Here is an 18,462-nt window from a genome sequence, read left to right on the forward strand (position 1 = left end):
TCTGCTGACACAGGGCTCTCCGCTGTGCCCCGACGGGCCTGAGCGGTGGTGGCTCGTCTCCATCGCCAGTTTGGGGGTGGGGTGGGGAAGGTGGTGGTGGTGACGGGGGAAGGGTGGGGGTGGGGGCAGGGTCTGTGCGAGAAATGAAAGGTTAAGTGTTTCTGTACTCTCACACCCATTCTAATTAAGATCTCCGATGAGATCCCTCAGCTGAGTGAGTGAGTGAGTGAGTAAGCATGACCAACGGAGAGAGAGATATAGGGAGAGAGACTGGGAGAGAGAGATAGAGGGGGAGAGAGACGGAGGGAGAGAGGTGGGGGAGAAAATGGCAGGCGGCAGGCCTGGTAGAAATGTATTTCTTGCTGGCTTGAGGGAAACTCGATGGGCACGTGTTATCTCCCTCCTGAGATGAGCGAGAGTGCTCCCCTCCCCCTCCGCAGCTCCTCTCCCTCCCTCCCCATCTCACCCCTGGATGGGTATCAGTACAGTGGGAGCTCATTATATAATTTCAGTAACGGCCAGCAAAATCAATACGTGCATTAAACATTAAGAGGGGACAGCTATATTGGGGGCTGAGGGATGCGAGGTGGGGAGATTAATTATCCACATCCTCTTCACAGAATCTCTCTTTCTCTCCCTCTTCCTCCACACACTCTCTCCCTTTCTTTCTCTCTCTCCTTCCCTTTCTATACCTCCCCTGCCTCTTTCCCTCTCTCACACCCTTTTTCTTTGTCATAGACACCACTCACCACACACACACACGCACACTTTAACAAAAGATATTGTAGTCATCCCTGCCTCTTATTGTGTTGCTCGGTATTACATCATTACCGAGAGCTAGTTCAGTTGTTATCCAGTGTCACTTTGCAAACAGGGTGTGGATGGTCAGACGGTGTGTATTCTGTGTGAACTGGCTCCTTGTAAGATCTTGCCGGAACAGCTGGTAGGGTCAAACCAAACCAAAAGCAGAAGTCACTTCTCCAGAAAGCGGAAGAGAGAGTTCTGTGATGACCTGTTTCTCATCACATGCCCTCGGTTTCAATCACCCTCCTCTCAGCACGCGAAGCCCACACTTATTAACACGCTGCCACAGCCTAACGATGCTGAATCTGCACGAGTGAGAGGGAGGGAGAGAGAGAGAGAGAGAGAGAGAGAGAGAGAGAGAGAGAGAGAGAGAGAGCAACCACACATGAGCTGCATGCTGTCTGACAGATAATTTCCTGTCAATGCAATCAATTTTTTTTTTTTACCTGTCAGATCCCATTCGACTTGTTTGTCAACATTGTTCTCAAAAGTCTTGAAAGAGGAATCTCCGAAGCCGCCCTCAGGCCACTCTTTAATTAGATCAAAACGGCCCGGGGAGCTCACTGGCCTGCTGGGCAGCTTTGAACCGGGCAGATAGCCTGGCAGAGGCCCCATTTTGGCTCAGAGAGCTGGCTGGCCCCTCTCATTCTGATTGTGCAATGACCTGAACGCCACATGTCCAGCACATGTGTCCGTCTCCGTGTCCGTGCGTGGCAGAAACGGCCAGGCTGTTTCTCTGAGGGGCTGCTGCCACAGCGGAGAGAAGCCATTTCCTTTCTCTGCGTGTCTCTCCCTTTTCCACTGACCACTTTTCTTATTAAAGCTTATGTTACACACTCACTCACTCAAACTCGCTCCGCGCGCGTGTGTGTGTGTGTGTGTGTGTGTGTATCTTTCTCTCTCTTTCATACACACACTGCAATTTGAAATAGTTTCCCATTTTTCATTTATAACAATACAGACTTTATTAATAAAAAAAACTTAAAGTTAAAAGTTTACTTATAAAATAAAAAATTGCTTCCATTATAAGGAGACCATTAGCAAAAATCAGTAGTTTTTTCAAAGAATATGATAAAAAGTCTTACTTTATTGGTTACTGTAAAAAAGAAGGATCTCTCCTGACAGGGAGAAAGGCATGGCAGCTTTTAGGAGTGGTGGGGGGTGTTAAATGGCATACCAAAAATCAATAGCCTCCTTTTTAACCTTTAAAGCCATTGTGACATAATTGGCATCCTTGTTGTTCTCATTGATTTGTCACTACTGGAATCAATTGGCCAATGGAGAGAGCCAGGTGTGCAGCCCACACACACACACACGTTCTTTCTCTCTCTGTCTCTCTCTCTCCCTAGCTCTCTTTCTCGCTCTCACACACACACACACACACACACAAGCTTTCTTTCTTTCTTTCTCTCTCTCTTTCTCTCTCTCTCTCTCTCACACACATACACACACTCACACACACATTTTCTGTCTCTCTGCCCATGTAAATTGCCTGTTCCTTACATACAGCATGCACACTCATTATGGTTGTCGGGGCCGAAACCTCAGTCCATCACATCAGAACAGGTGGATTATGTGGTTTCATTTGTTTACTTAACCCAAAGTAGTGTTTACGCACTCACTCTCACGACCTGACTAGAATGGTCAGGTGTTCCCTTGCGTGGTGCTCCCGTTTTCATGGGGATGTGTTTACGGTCATGTTATATTATTTTACAAACCCACCTGAATGATTACATACGTTCGCGCGCGATATTGAGGACTTGGCTGCGAGCGAGGGCCGTGGCAGGTTCCAGGGTTCCAGGAAACGAGCGGGACATATAAACACGAGCCTGGTGTAAAACTATCCAGATCCTCAGCGCTTCTCAAGTTTGACTCTAGAGGTGAACTATGGAGAGGCACAACCACATAATGTGCAGATAGCTGGATGTATTGAGTTTTAATACTGTCCAGGGAGAACAGTGCCAGGTTTCTGGAAGCAAACAGAAAAAAAATCTATGGTCAGACATTCATTGGTCGAATATGTATTGGTCCTTGTATATATAGATTACATAAATGAGTTAAATGACATGATTGTATTGGTCCTTGTATATATACATTACATAAATGAGTTAAATGACATGATTTTTTCCCCCCAAATATTTAAAAAATTTTCACCAGATGGTGAATGGGCTTGTTTTGTTTTGTATGTGCGAACAATCATGTGGACATTTTGGTTTCCAAAATAGGGCCACCACTATTTCCATCTGTTACAGCTGGTGAGTGGTGTGTCTGTGTGTGTCTGTGTGTGTCTGTGTGTGTGTGTGTGTGTGTGTGTGTGTGTGTGTCAGGGGTCCCAGGATTTGTTTGTGGCGGGAGCTGCCTTGAATGGCCGTCCATAATGATCCTCCACTTCCTAAAGCACTCAACCATGACCGTCACCTTTCACCCGGGCCCATCCTTTCCTCTCAAGCACGTTATTTACATATGTAAAGTCCCACCACCACCACCACCTCCCACCCTGGGCCCAGCCTGCTCTGTCCTGCCCAGCATCAACAGACCCTCCCTGAGTGGGGGATGCTCCCCCGATCAATAGCTCTCACACACACACACACACACAAACACACACAAGGGCTTTTTATACAGCCTGTTCAAGGCGCCAATATTGCACCTTCAGTCCACCTCGCCGTCCAAAAGTATGAAGGGGGAATGGGGGGGGGGGGAGCCGAATCGACGTTGGTGTAAAAGGGACAGCCAGCGTGGCAGAACAGGAGTGTATAGCAGCTGACTACTGTGTTGTCAGAACACACAAATCCGACATGATAAGCACTAACGTGTTGTATATGATGCACGCCAACTTTGCTTGAGTCTGAACACTGCTATAAATGCGCATGGCTGGCAAGAGCCCGCCAACACTAAGTTCACCTGTCATGCATCTTGTCACGCTTTTAAAAAGGGTTTTAACCTTTGATATAGTCACAGTCTCTGTAAGGCTCTGAGGTTCATCGCCATGTTGATAAAGTCAAATTGATTCAATTGAGTCAGCGCTCCGACTTCAAGTGACGCTGTAGTGCAATTTTCTGAGTTGGAAGTATCCGAGTTCCGAATGGTCTTGAATGCAGCATTATAGGTCAAGCTATGATGCTGTGTTTAACGCCACCCCTCTGGTTCCGGAACACTGCCCTGCTATCTAAACGCACACTTGCTTGGGCAGCATTATGCCACTTCTTTTTGGTTCAGTCTAAACAAGCGAAAGGACGCCATAATGAGGGCTCTTCTTCACGGCAGTATAGGCGGGTTCACTGTTTTAAAAAAGGAAACAGACACACACAATGGCCTCAGGTTTTTCACACCTCCGTGTCTCTCTAGGATAGAGGTGTGAACGCCAGTGAAGTCTCTGCATGTAAATGGGGGCAAACAGACAACACTGCCAAACAACAACAACCACAACAAACGGAAAAGCAGGAGGGACAATAAGCTCTGGCCTTATGATAAGGTTTATGACTGCGTCTAGGAGGAAGCGATGAAAAGCAGAATGAAGATGTCATCCTGACTGTGGTTTCCCGCCCACCCCCTGCGTGAGACATCAAAGAGGGCAGGATTGAGCCTCAGGTGATCCTTTTGCTCATGAGGGTTCAAGTCATCTGAAAATCTGAGGAAGTTCCCATTTATCAGGAGTGATACCACCATTCCACCCCCCACCCCCCTCCTCCTCCTCTCAAAACACCACCTCTTCTTCTCAAAATGGACCTCCTGCCTATTCTCAGTGCACAACCCCCCATCTCAACACAGCCCACGCTCTGTGTACAGTATCTGACAGGGAACATCTAAACAATTCGCTCAGATGGTGCACGCCACATCCACAAGTTCACGACCCCCCCATCGAAACAAAACGATTCGATGAAATATGAGAGGGGGGATGATGTAACTTTCAAATGAATTTGCACAAGAGAGAAACCAGAAACGACAAAGTTTAAAAAAAAAAGAGCTGGGTTTTGAATGAACGAGGGCAAAAGAGAGGGATGGAGGGGGAGAGAGAGAGAGAGAACATGGAGTACCTCAGCCTCACCTCAGCGTTTACTCCACTGCCACGGCGGTGTAAACTATGGAGAGGGAGGTTAACGGCACTCGGATGCGCCTTGACGTGGTTACATTTTCCCGAGGATTTCCTCTGGCTGCTGGCAGAGATGTTTCACAGCACTTAAACCACATCTTTAACTATTTTCAGAAACCATCATTCATTCCACTCTAATTTTCTCTCTCTCTCTCTCTCTTCTTGTCTCTCCCACTTCAATATTCTAATTTCACACAGCAACCTGATTGGATTTTCACTGAAGTCTTTTGAATGTTAACCTAAAATTCAGAACATGTAATTGATTAAGAGTTCATTCCCCCCTCCAAAAAAACACTCCAGCTCGCTTTTTAATCCTTGACCTGGTTCTACAGATTAATTACTTGGCATTCGTCAGTGATAGGGTCAGGAGAGATCGGCTAATTGGAAACTTAGTGCCAGGAGTCCTCACGCAAGCGTCCAATGTTCTTAAAAAAAAAAAAAAGAACCAACGGAGCATAGAGCTCCTGGCACAGACACCGGCCATCCACACCCACCGAGGACGTATCGCACACGGGCCGCTTTTTTAACCGCTTGAAAATGGTCGACATGTGATCGTGTTACCTTGACACAGTTCCGCCGATCCCTCTTTAGATCCTAGACTACATCAGAAAGAAGGAAAGGAAGAAAGAAAGCGACGAAGGAGACATCTTAGGCCTTGGCTCTCGGCTCGGCAGCCTGACGACACATAATACACACGGGTTCCATCAGATCTCTGGCCCGCTCAAACACCCAGACGCAGACATACTTAGACAGTCGCACATTCTTCCAGTGAAGCACTTTGATATCTATATGCAGGTCTAAGCCCCTGCTCTGCACATGTTGGGAATAGACTGGGGGGGGGGGGGGGGGGTTGTGTGGGATTAATGGGCTTAAATCCCATTGTCTCTCTGACCGTGGTTACATGGATTCGAATAACTGCCTTAGTCGGACTGAAATCGCATTATCCGTTTCATGTAAGCACCTTAGTCGGATCGTAGTCGGACCGCACATAGTCGGACTAACACCCCTGGATAACTCGATCCGATCCAGTTGATAGTTCGACTATTGCGGCATGTAACGGTGAATTGGATAAGGAACTGGACTTTGCGTCTTTGCGCATGCTTGAGATCCCGCCGCCATCCTCCCTCCCTCCCTGCCAGGTCGTGACCCGGAAGACGAAAGAGACGATACGTTGTCTCAGCTGTTCATACTAATGACACGTTTATTTATGAATATCCTGCAGACTGTCTCACAAGCTTATTCTTGTTGACTATGAACAAACATAACAGAAGAGGTCCGAAGATATGAGTACCTTTACAACCCCTCCTTAAAAACGTATAAGGACGTTCAAATTACGATACTTATGTGGTGCCAGTGTTGACAAAAACGTTGACTGCGACTGTTTGGACAGAGCGCGCTAATTCACCGAACAAATACTTTCATATTAATTTCCCACCACTTGTTAGTCATGTCATCCATTCATATCGATGTGAATCAATCAATACTAATACATCTTTAACTGTGATGTGTTTTTGTTTCATTTCACAACGTATTTACTGTATAATCAACGATAGCAGGTGCCCGCTTGTAAACAGTCCACATTTTATTTGCTTAAAACACACAGCAGTACTGTCAAATCAGAAAGCAAATCAGCTGTTAAAGGGCTGTTACCTGACCAAATACCTTTCAAACTCGGTGATAGTATTCACAACTAATTTGTTCTTCATTCTATCAAATATGATGAAGTGTGGTCCGCGACGGCCACAAGTAAATTATTGCGACATTTCTAACATACAACTCAGAACGAAGAGAACAGCCAGTAGTAGCCTAATCTAATAAAGAGTTGTCTAATCTATTAACAAGGTCATGGATTGGTGGCTTAAGACAGGAACTATGAAAAGAAAATTAAATGAGAAAGCCTCAAACATAGACAAGGAGAAAGTGATTCAGCCTCATAGGGCATTATCTCGTCGCGGAGTTGCATTCAAAACACTGTGTTTTTCTCCCGCTGAGACAGCAAGATGATAACTAGGCTATATTCTGTGTTGTGTGACGTTGGATAATGACAGCTTTTAATTATGAAAAGTTGACTACTAGGATGGCTGTATTAATGCCAGTGGGCTAGCCTACTGTTGGTAGTGAAATACTGCGGTCAGTATGCGCATCGTTGTGTTTTGTGATGTCTGTCTGAGTGTGTGATGGGAGTATGAGGCTGTGAGCGAACTAGTTTGTAACATAACCAAGTCACGCATGGAGCAGGGTTCCAGATGCTTTGCCTTGCGCATTGTCATATCTATAACTAGCCTACTGGTACGTACAAAAGGAGAGCCCGCGAAAATCATATGTGCGCTAACAATTGTCTGGCGCCAGGTCTTGGGTAGGAGGCATGTTGTTCCGGGGATATTTAGTTAAATGGTCCGCGAATTTTTATTGGCTAAGTGGTCCTTGGTCTGAAAAAGTTTGAGAAACACTGCTTTATAGACAATAACGATCATACACTCCCATTGCACTCAAACAACCACACTCAAACGAGGAGATATTGTATCAATTAGCCTATTAAGTACTGTATTTATTGATTGCAAAGAGTTCAACGTTACAGCAACATAACTTTGCTCCGGTCGCTAAATCTGATATATCCGTGTGCATCATCGCTCTCCCTCTCTCTCTCTGCCACACCCACCCTGTAACCCACCCTGTAACCCTGTTCACCCTTGTGAAATCAGCTGTCACTCGACTATTACCTGACCAATACCTGTCAAACTCGGTCATAGAAAAATATCATGAATGCATATTTATTACGATGGGGAAACTATAAAATCGGAGTACGGACAACTAATGCCCAGCGTTGACGATGCAGATATAGAGCTGGAAACAGCTAAATGAGCTACAGCCCAAATGCAGTGAGCTTTATCAAGCCCTGGAAAGTTCGGCACATTTGCCCGTTTCCACAGCGTCTGCTGAGCGGTCATTCAGTACAATGGGGCGTCTTAAGACATATCTTACGAAGTACGATGACTGACAAAAGACTGACTGGACTTGCTCTTATGAATATTCACACAGATTTGGAAATCGACAGCGAAGAAGTACTTAAACAATTTGATGCAACTTGCAGAAGGGCAATGCGTTTTGGCTGTAACCCATTATTTGCGCGCGTGTGTGTGTGTGAATGTGCATACGTTTCTCTCGCCTTTTATCTTTCACCTTTGAATAATGTAACTTATAAACACATCGGCCTGGCAGAAACAAACAAACAAACAAACAAACAACCCAAGAGGCAACACGCATTTCTGGACCGATGAACAGACGCAATTCATGCTCAATCAACTGTTGTTGTTATTGGTAGTGGTGAAGAGGTCAAGCGGAAAGGGCTGTATCACCACTAGTTGTAATAAAAACAGCGCCACCTATCGTATCGGATATGACATGCTTTCGGCCAATGATTCGATTTATTCACTGCCATGTACATTGGGATAATAGCACCTACCCTCGAAAGAAAGCATAGTCCGACTAAGCAAAGATTCGAATTATACCATCATGTAAACACACTGTCTGTGAGAGATTTAGTTTAAATACTCTCTAATCCATCAGAGCTGCCAACTAAGCCAACACTTCCTCACTTCTGTGTTTAGCACCCTATGGGGTGAAGAAATCTGCGAGATTAAGTAAATGACGGTTGTCTGTCGTTTTCTTCCCTTTTTTCTCTCCCCCAAATGCTTTGTTTCCGACACTTTTTTTCCCCTCATAGCTGCTTGGGGGGTTGGGTGTGTGTGTGGAGGTATTACTGTAACAGGAGGCACTCTCTTCCTATTTTTTTCTCTTCCTCTTCCTCTTTCTCTCTCTCTCTCTCTGTCTCTCTCTCTCTCTCACTCTTTCACACTGGGCGAATGAAATCTGTAATTACCTGGGAGTCGTGTTCTCGGGCCGTGCCTGTTCTGTCAGGCCCTCCTCGCCCACGACAGTCGGCCGCGCAAACAGCCGTAAACACGAGCGTCTGGCGCATAACGAGGAAAGAGAGAGAGAGACAGACAGACAGACAGAGAGAGGGAGAGAAAGAGAAAGAGAGAGAGAGAGAGAGAGAGAGAGAGAGAGAGAGAGAGAGCAGCTGCTCCTGTTTACTCTACGCCGCCCAGAAAAACATCCTGTGCCGCGCAGCCAGCGGAACGCTTCACAGGGCCCAACAATAAACAGCCGCAGCAGCAGCCAGCGCCGGCCCCGCGCTGGAGCTCCAACTGGAGCGTGAGCAGCAGGCGCTCCACATTTAGCCCGAGCCGGGTGGCAGACGTCTGGGGGGACACAGGCCTGCTCTCGGCCCCTAGTGAATACATATCACCACAAAAGGTTATAGGAAAGATAAAGGGGAAAACACAAAGGTTAGAATTGTGAGGTATAGAGACAGCAGCGAGTACACAGCTCTTTGAGTTAGTGTGTGAGAATGTATAAAAGGAGGATGCCCCACTGCCTTACTGGTATATGGTTTGGCATATATGTCATTAGATGATGTCTTCCCTGTCTTACAGTTCATATTTTGTTATACATCCTTTTGAACTGTTTTTTTTTAACTGTTTTTAAGTATGGATTAAAGCCATACCTGGCTGTGCTTGAGAGGAGGGAGACAGGGAAAGGCGTCGAGTGTGTTTGCTGCAACAGCTCAGCAGTGAAGGCTTGACCGCGCCGTAACGGCTGGCATGTGTGTTTAGACAAGGCCCTCTGACGACAGCAGAGGTTTCGGTTGAAGGGAGTTTGCGCTGCGCTGGGCACAGAGGAGCTCCACGGCTCGTGTTGTGTCTGCCCTGGCAACACATAAAAGTGGGTGAGGACAAGAACTGCCTCCCGACGGTTACTGGAATGTGTTTGTGTGTGTGAGTATTGGTGTGTGTGTGTGATTGTGTGTGTTCTCATCTGCTGTGTTGTTTGTTTGTAGTTGAGTGTCACTGACATGCCTAGGTACTTCCAGTGCAGACAGACGCATTAGAGTTTTTTGTGTTGTCAACGGGTTTGTCAGGAGTATACAGGAATGTTCATTAGTCACACAGAGTTCTCTCTCTTTCTCTTTTGTCTCTGTCTCTCTTTCTCTCGCTCCGTGTGGTTGTCTTTTTGGCCTCCACTTTTTGGCCTCCACGTGCTATTTCCATCGGTGTCATTTTTCTAAGATCCCGCTTTCTCAGTGCAATATCCTCTCATTTTCTTTCTTTGAATTAGTTCATCTTCTCATTTTTTTCAGTTTCATCATATTGGTTACTCTTTCACAACTTCTTCTGTTTATGCTCATTTCTCGCTCGTGAAACAGTTTCGCTCGTGAAACAGTTTCCTCACTGTCTATCACTCTTTTCACATTTCTTTTTCTCCGTCTGTTTCCCTTCCAATTTCTTTTTCTGTATCTCTCTCATTTCCCTTCTCTTTCTCTGTCTTTCTTCTCGTCCTCTTCTCTCCTTCCTGACGTTTTTGTTCTCTCTCTCTCTCTCTCACTCTCTCTCTATCTCTCTCTCTCTCTCTCCGTCTCCCTCCAGCTGTGGCGTTTCACAGCCCACCGGTGAAGATCAAGAAAGAGCCGCAGAGCCCCGGCTCCGACCCCAGCCAGTCCTGCAGCCACAAACAGAGATTCAACTACCCCAATGGAGGAGAGCAGTGCCTTTACGCCAGGTGCCTGCCACACACACACACAAACACACACACACACACACACACACACACACACACAAACAGAGATTCAACTACCACAATGGAGGAGAGCAGTGCCTTTACGCCAGGTGCCTGCCACACACACACACACACACACACACACACACACACAGAGATTCAACTACCCCAATGGAGGAGAGCAGTGCCTTAACGCCAGGTGCCTGCCACACACACACACACACACACACACACACACACACACACACACACACACACACACACACACACACACACACACAAACAGAGATTCAACTACCACAATGGAGGAGAGCAGTGCCTTTACGCCAGGTGCCTGCCACACACACACACACACACACACACACACACACACACACACACACACACACAAACAGAGATTCAACTACCCCAATGGAGGAGAGCAGTGCCTTTACGCCAGGTGCCTGCCACACACACACACACACACACACACACACACACACACACACACACACACACACAAACAGAGATTCAACTACCACAATGGAGGAGAGCAGTGCCTTTACGCCAGGTGCCTGCCACACACACACACACACACACACACACACACACACACAAACAGAGATTCAACTACCCCAATGGAGGAGAGCAGTGCCTTTACGCCAGGTGCCTGCCACACACACACACACACACACACACACACACACACACACACACACACACACACACACACTCCAAGAAACACGCACACACACTCACACACACACTCTCTACACACTAACAATCTCACTCCTCCCCCTTCACATACATACGCATACAAACACACACACACACAGACACATTCACTCTCACGGATACCCACACTTACTCCCACACACCCACACACTCTCCGCCAGATTAGATGAAACCGCATCCTCCTGATTAGCGAGGAACGTTGCTGCTTTGTTATCAGCAGAGAGGAAACACACAATCAGGCATTTTTTTTTACCATGATCTACAACAAATGGGTTCCTCAACACTATACAAATACAGGCTGATAATGATGTACACTTACAAGAGTATGGTAGGAACCTAGGAACACAAGAGTGTGGTAGGAACCTAGGAACACAAGAGTGTGGTAGGAACCTAGGAACACAAGAGTGTGGTAGGAACCTAGGAACACAAGAGTGTGGTAGGAACCTAGGAACACAAGAGTGTGGTAGGAACCTAGGAACACAAGAGTGTGGTAGGAACCTAGGAACACAAGAGTGTGGTAGGAACCTAGGAACACAAGAGTGTGGTAGGAACCTAGGAACACAAGAGTGTGGTAGGAACCTAGGAACACAAGAATGTGGTAGGAACCTAGGAACACAAGAGTGTGGTAGGAACCCAGGAACATAAGAGTGTGATAGGAACCTCGTAGGCATGATTCTTAGTATTGTACTCTAACATTCTGCCTTAGCCACACACACTGTGCACATTTAAGACAAGACAATGAAAGGGTTAGCTGCGCTACAAATACACCACATGAAAGAGCAAAGACAAATGAAATATGTGTGCGTACTGCATACTCATGCCGTTGTCTGTGTGGTGGCTCCTGCAGTGGTGCCTATGAGCAGAAGAGAGCCGTGGCAGCAGCAGCAGCAGCAGCAGCAGGCGGGTCCAAGAGCTCCTGCCCAGGAGCCCCAGCGGGGACCATGTCCCCCATGCAGCATTACTCCCCCAAGCCACCACCCATGGGGGCCCGGCCTGAGCAGGGCTACATGAACAACCCTGCGGGCTCGCAGCCTCTGCCTGGCCACAGCCACAACCACAGCCACAGCCACAGCTACTCTATGAACCACAGGTAAACCCCCCATCTCCATCTGGAACACTTAGAGCAACGTGACCTACACATGAAAAACACACAACAATTACTTTACATTTTTTTTACATTTAGTCATTAAGCAGACGCTTTTATCCAAAGCGACGTACAAAGGAGAGAACAATCAAGCTATGAGCAATAGAGACCTAGTGTAACAATAAATACTACTTTACATAAGAAATAAAAAGTGCAGGAATGTACCACTATAGGGGCCTGAATTAGAATTATGAAGCCATACGATATTTTGGGATCAATGCTGCGTTAATCTATACCATTGCATTTTTTGGCATTGGCAGTGAACTGATACCTTGACCGAGCATGAATGAAATGAAATCGGCACGGGAGGGAATCAATATGGTTACTTATACTCTCAGTCCTCTAGCTCTGCTCTCCATCTCCACCTGTGGCCTAAGACTGTGGTGTGTTTGCTTCCTTCTCCCTGCTCCAGGTATCAAGGGGGTCACGGCCAAGGGGACATGTGTCCTCAGTTCCCCCCTCAGAGCCAGCATCTCCCCTGCATGCACCCTTCAAACAGTGCTGGGCAAGCGGGCAACGCAGGCGGAGGCAGCGGCGGCGGGGGAGGTGGAGGTGGAGGGGGTGGGGGTGGTGTTGGAGGCTACCATCGACAGCACTCGGACCCCTGCCAGCCGTACCTGCAGCAGAACTTCAAGCAAGAGTACCTGGACCCCCTGTATGAGCGGGCGGCGCACCTGGCCGGACCCCCGCATCCTCCCCAAAGGTTCCCCCCGGCCCACATGATGGTCAAGCAGGAACCCACCGACTATACTTACGACCCAGGTGAGTGTGTATGTGTATGTGTATGAATGTGTATTGGTTTGTATCATCAGTGAGTCTACAGAGAATGAGTGAGTGAATGTATGTGTGTGCGTGCATCTGTGTGTGTGTGTGTGAGAGAGAGAGAGAGAAAGTGAAAAACAACGTTTTTGAATAAAACAATGCACAGCCGAGGGTGTGTTGAGGCACCTGTGTGTATTATAGAAAGGTATGAATGAAGGAGTGTGACAATGTGTGTTTGTGTGTTGGTGTGGATGTGTTGTTTGCACAGGCAGGGTCAGAGCAGTGCAGGCGGGTGGAAGTAGTGTAGACGGTGCAGGGGACTGTGGCGCCCTGGCAGCACATTGCAATCGGAGTGACTCATCCAGTCTTTCGCTGGCTGCAGATTCCTTGAAATGGCTGTTCTGCTCCGCTTTCAGTTTCCCCAACTATGGCCTTTGGAGCAGAGGACAAAATGGCTCTTGGTCCAACCCTCCCTTCCTCTTCTTTCCTTCAAAAACCTGTGGTTTTCCTGTATTGTCTCATGCACTCCTCTCCTCTCTTCTCCTCTCAACAACTTTCTTTTCCGCTTCTCTACCATTTTTCTTCTTCTTGTTCTTTTCTCAACTTTCTTCTTTTTCAAACCATTTTCTCCTCTTTTTCTTGACTTCCCCCTCTGCTGCTCCCCCTTGTTTTCTTCTCTCATCAGCTCTTCTCTCCCTCTCCCTCTCCTCCACCTCCTCCTGCTCTTTCTTGCGTTCTGTGAAAGGGAGGCAGAGGAATTTCATTGAGAAAATGGAGGGCATTGGAAAGACTAGAATCCCCAGCGGAGCGCTCGGAGGTGTAGGGTTTCAGCAGCGGCTTCCTTTTCTGCAGGCAGATGAACTCATAATGGAAAAATGAGCGTAGCCGCGGTAACGCGAGCCGTGTGCTGGCTTGGTGGTGATGGGGTGAGGTGGGGGCAGGGGGAGGAGGGCAGGGTGGGGTAGCCGGGGGCCTTGGCCCATAGAAACACACAGCTTTGCTGAGAGCAGCAGAGTCTAAGTCTCTCTCTCTCTCTCTCTCTCTCATTCTTGCTGTCTCCCTTTCTACCCCAGCCATGTGATTGAGAGAGTAAGTGTGTGTGTGTGTCAAATACAGTGACCGAAAAAAAAAACTTGTGAGTACCATTCATTAATACAGTCTGAAAGATCAAAACAAGGGATGTCTTGGCTGTGCTGAAGTTTGCATAGCTGACGTGCCCTAGATGGAGGGATGGAGGAAGAGATGGATGGAGGGATGGAGGAAGAGATGGATGGAGGGATGGAGGGAGGGGAGGTCAAACACAAACGTGGCTACAAAGGCGGCCCGGTGGCCATGAAGCAGCGGCCCGTTTCTCCCTCTCTTTCAAACGGACTGGATTTGATAGGGCTGTCAGACTCAGCTTTGTGCTGGCGAGGAATCTGGCGGCGTCAGAGGCGAGCGAGCTCAACAAAAGGATGTTTGTCTGTGGATAAACTGTGCTATCAGAGGTGGAGCCCGGCCTGCTGTGGCCGCCTTATCAGTAAACTGTGAGGGGGTGTGCTTCACCCCCTCCCTCCCTCTCTCTCTCCCCCTCTCCCTCTCTCTCTCCCTCTCTCAGAGTCTGTCTGTCTTTTCCCTGTTTCTGTCTTACTCTCACTCTTGCTTTCTGTGAATTAGTCTATCAGTCTGTCTCTTCCACTTTTTTGTCTTTCTCTCTCACTTATTTTGAATCTGTTTCTCTCAATTTTCGTCTTCCCTCTCTTTATGAATCTGTCTGTCTGACGGTTAGACTGTCTCTCCCTGTTTTTGTCTTTCTCTGAATCTGTCCATTTGCATGTCTACCTCACTTTCTGTCTCCCTCTCGCTCTGATTCTGTTTATCCATCCTTTTTCTCTCTCTCTTTCTCTTCTTCTTTCATAATTCCTCTCTTTTTCCATGAATCTGTCTATCTGTCTCTCCCTCTCTCTCCCTCCCTCTCTCTCTAACCCAGCTAACAGACCAGCTTCTCAGGCTGCCTGCGCTCCCTCAGGCCCTGTGGCAGGCACTCCTATTAGCACAGGAATGGTGAATGAGCTGGAACACATTCAACACCAGTCTGACACTGATGAGGGTGTTGTCCTCGGTGTTGTTGCAGACTGCGCGAGAGCCACATGCAGGCTCGCTGACATTTAGACAGTAATTATAGTCTTACGCTCTTTGTCAGACACGGTGGCACAGCAGAAATGGCAAAGGCATTTAGGCCTATTAGGATTATCTCTCACATACACTCAAGTGAATGTATTGATCAACCCAGTCTACCCTATTAAAAAAGCAAACAAACATAAAAATGATCATGTTACTGCAGGAAGAAGAACATTTTTTGTTGTCGTCTTATCAAAACATACAGTGGCAAATTGTCAGAGCATGAGTCACCTTCCAAAGAAGCAAGGGCACTCCACCTCTGTACTTCCTCCACGACACACACTTAGAACGACAGCACAGACAAACACACACACACACAGACAAAAGGAATGAAGCCGAATGAATGAGGAGGAATAGTTTTGTTTTGGATATATATCGTTAAGAGCTGTAATGTACTAATAATGACTAAAAAGTGGAATGTGAGCGCACGCTCTCATCTCAAGTCTCCACCCCCTGCCCTGAGAGACGCAGACGGGAGTGAGAGAGTGAGACCTCCATTGCAGGCCGTAGCCGGTGTGACAGGTTGGCTGCAGGTGGGTGCAGTGCGGTGCAGACGCTGCAGGGAGCCGCTGCCCCAGCTGGCTGCAGCCCCGCGATTCCACCGTGCCTCTCTGCCCGCCTGGCGCCTATAAATATCCCCGCCGACAGGTGATATTATGACAAATGCCAGTGTCGTCCTTGCTGCACTCCGGAGCAGAGGTCAATACCATCAGTATAACACAGAGGGTACTGAGACAGAGGCTCAGGAGCAGAGGTGGAGGACTGAACAGTCCTTGCACATAGTCGTACAATGTGGTTGACTTAGCACTGCTACACTCCCTCGATGCTTACTTATTCCCTCAGCTTTGAGATTGACTCACTCCTCTCCTTTTCTCTCTCCTAGATGTGCCTGGATGTCCTTCTATGTACCAACACAGCGAGGGCTACCAAAACCAACAGCATAACAATGAAGGTAAGAGTTTTCATCAATATCCTGAAGAATAGTTTGATGCACAATACAGTACACCACATACATCCTAATGCATAGTTGACAGATGTTTATAACAGAGTGACACTGACTTTGACTTTAAAAGGTTAATCTCTACAAAGAGTAAGCAGAGAAGGAATTGGTATCCTTTTATGCAAACAAGGTATATCCAAATACCGCTTGATTGTGCAGTGTCTGTTTCCTCTCACATGAACTGCTTGGCCTCAGAGGGAATCCCCTATGGAACCGGTCCATGTGAGGGTGGAGTGATGAGTGCTTTAATGAGTAACGCCAAACTGGCCTGGGCGAGCTGTAGAGTGTCGTGGTGAAATGGTTAGGCAGAGACTCGGTGGATTCGCCCCGTTCATAACTCGAATGCGCTCGAGGATTGGCCGGCGCTCTCTGTGGTCATTGGCTTACCAGGCCAGAGGGTCTGTGTTTCCATTGGCAGAGTCCCTCAATTCCCCCCCCCCCCCCCCACACACAAAACCATCCCCCCTTTGCCTCAGGAATTCCAGGGTAAATATTACTACTGGAAAAGCCGAGTATTTTTCCTGGAGGAGTGAAAAAAGAATCCATCTCCTCGCTTCGCTTTGTTTGTGTCGCACCATTTTGAGTAATCCCAGCAGTCTTCTCTACGCCCTGCGCTAATGAGTTATTAATAACAGAATGGCCGTCACATCCTCTGCAGCTGGTCAAATGTCCCGAGCGCCACAGATCATCCAAAATACGTCTTTGTCCTTTTTTTTCTTGTTGTCGTTGTAGAGTTCAGCCTCTATGAATCACAAGGCCTCGAGGAGAAATGCTATGCATCTCCTGAAGAGTTTCTTCAAGGAGTTATGCAAGGCTTTCGTTTTTTGTCTTTTCTTTTTTTCATTTAAGCAAAAACACATTTGTTGCCCCAGTCATGATTTTCAGTGTAATTCAACCTCATCGCCTAGACGCAGGCAATCTGGCTTGAATGAACAAGCAAACATTCATAAGAGCTTTGCTCTGTGCCTTTTCTACCTAACACATTTTTTACCTTCCTTTTTTTTTGTTCCCAGGTTATCTCTTTGAAAATGACTCCCGAGTCGTTCCTGAGAAGTTTGAAGGTGAGTGTTTTACTGAATATCCTGAGGTATTTTATTAACTTCACAAAAGAAGAACACACATCAAGACTGGGGTCACTAGGTGCATCAAACGATGGCTAAAAGGCAACAACACACATGCACACAAACATTTGTGTTTATTCACGTGGTACAAAGACCAGGATCAACTCTTGGGCAGACAATAATCCACACCTGTACACACAGCTATCAGTGTCGACATCCTTGGTGCAAGAAGCAACTGATACACCTACAAACAATAACCTTAGAGGCCTTTTCTGCATTACCGACTTGGGCCGCGATGGTGCGTGGTGTCTGTTTCCCCATGTGTGAGGGACACCAAGGCTCTCATGACGTCTTGAAAATGAGCTGAGCTGTCCGTTTCCCATGGCGCTGATTGATTAGCTAGGCTGGGATGGGAGTCTCAAGGACAGTCGGACCAGCTGAACTGGTGTGAGCGTATTCTCTAGCCAGGTGTCAGTTACCCTACCTGCGTTCCCACGCTTGGGAGCCAGTTAATGCAGTTAACCTGCTAATGCTAATATCATTTTCACCATCGAGGAATGCAACGTAACGTAACATAGTAAATAGAGTACCAGGAGTTTACTTACTCTTAATTTTAAACATGATTCGTTGAACTTGGTATCTACTTGTTGTATTGGTGGATATTGCTACTTGACACTTTAGTTGAAGTTAGCTCTGTCATTTGTTTTACATCTGCATTGCCCACAGCATGATGTTCTGCCCTCTCGGAGTGCAAGTTAGCTTGGGGTTGAGTTTCTAGTCTTCCTTCTTTAAAGACTGCCCTCAAGGTGAAGGATTACAGTCCTTAAACCACCCACAGACAAACAGGCCTACAGGTTGTCCACTGCACAAACCTAAGACTGCTACGCTGTAATTAAGGTCTATCTGATCTCTCCGTGAAAGCCGATCTGGTGTGGTCATTTGCACCGGCAACTCAAGACCGTAGAGGTTGTTACCTTGTTTCAACAGGTCTGGTATGAGAATTAAGAGTAACGGATCCTGCTCACTAAACTAGAGGCTTGCGACCACACAATCTGTTTACAGAGGGATTATGCTTTAAGGTGCCTTTGTTGTGAAGGCATACATAGCTTTC

The 18,462-nt window shown here is 47.2% G+C and overlaps 1 protein-coding gene across 5 annotated transcripts in view; it reads left to right on the forward strand.

Annotated features, from left to right (window-relative positions):
• The window catches only part of etv4 (ETS variant transcription factor 4), a 33,359-nt gene that overhangs the window by 12,544 nt on the left and 2,353 nt on the right, over positions 1-18,462 (forward strand). For all 5 annotated transcript variants that reach the window (XM_031561568.2, XM_031561570.2, XM_031561566.1 and 2 more), the window contains exons 5-9: positions 10,381-10,513; positions 12,072-12,314; positions 12,781-13,130; positions 16,174-16,242; positions 17,304-17,351. In XM_031561568.2, the coding sequence (XP_031417428.1) occupies positions 10,381-10,513; positions 12,072-12,314; positions 12,781-13,130; positions 16,174-16,242; positions 17,304-17,351 (843 nt within the window). The remainder of the gene's footprint in view (positions 1-10,380; positions 10,514-12,071; positions 12,315-12,780; positions 13,131-16,173; positions 16,243-17,303; positions 17,352-18,462) is intronic.

This window comes from Clupea harengus, chromosome 23, assembly GCF_900700415.2.
Source record: "Clupea harengus chromosome 23, Ch_v2.0.2, whole genome shotgun sequence".
Classification (NCBI taxonomy): domain Eukaryota; kingdom Metazoa; phylum Chordata; class Actinopteri; order Clupeiformes; family Clupeidae; genus Clupea; species Clupea harengus.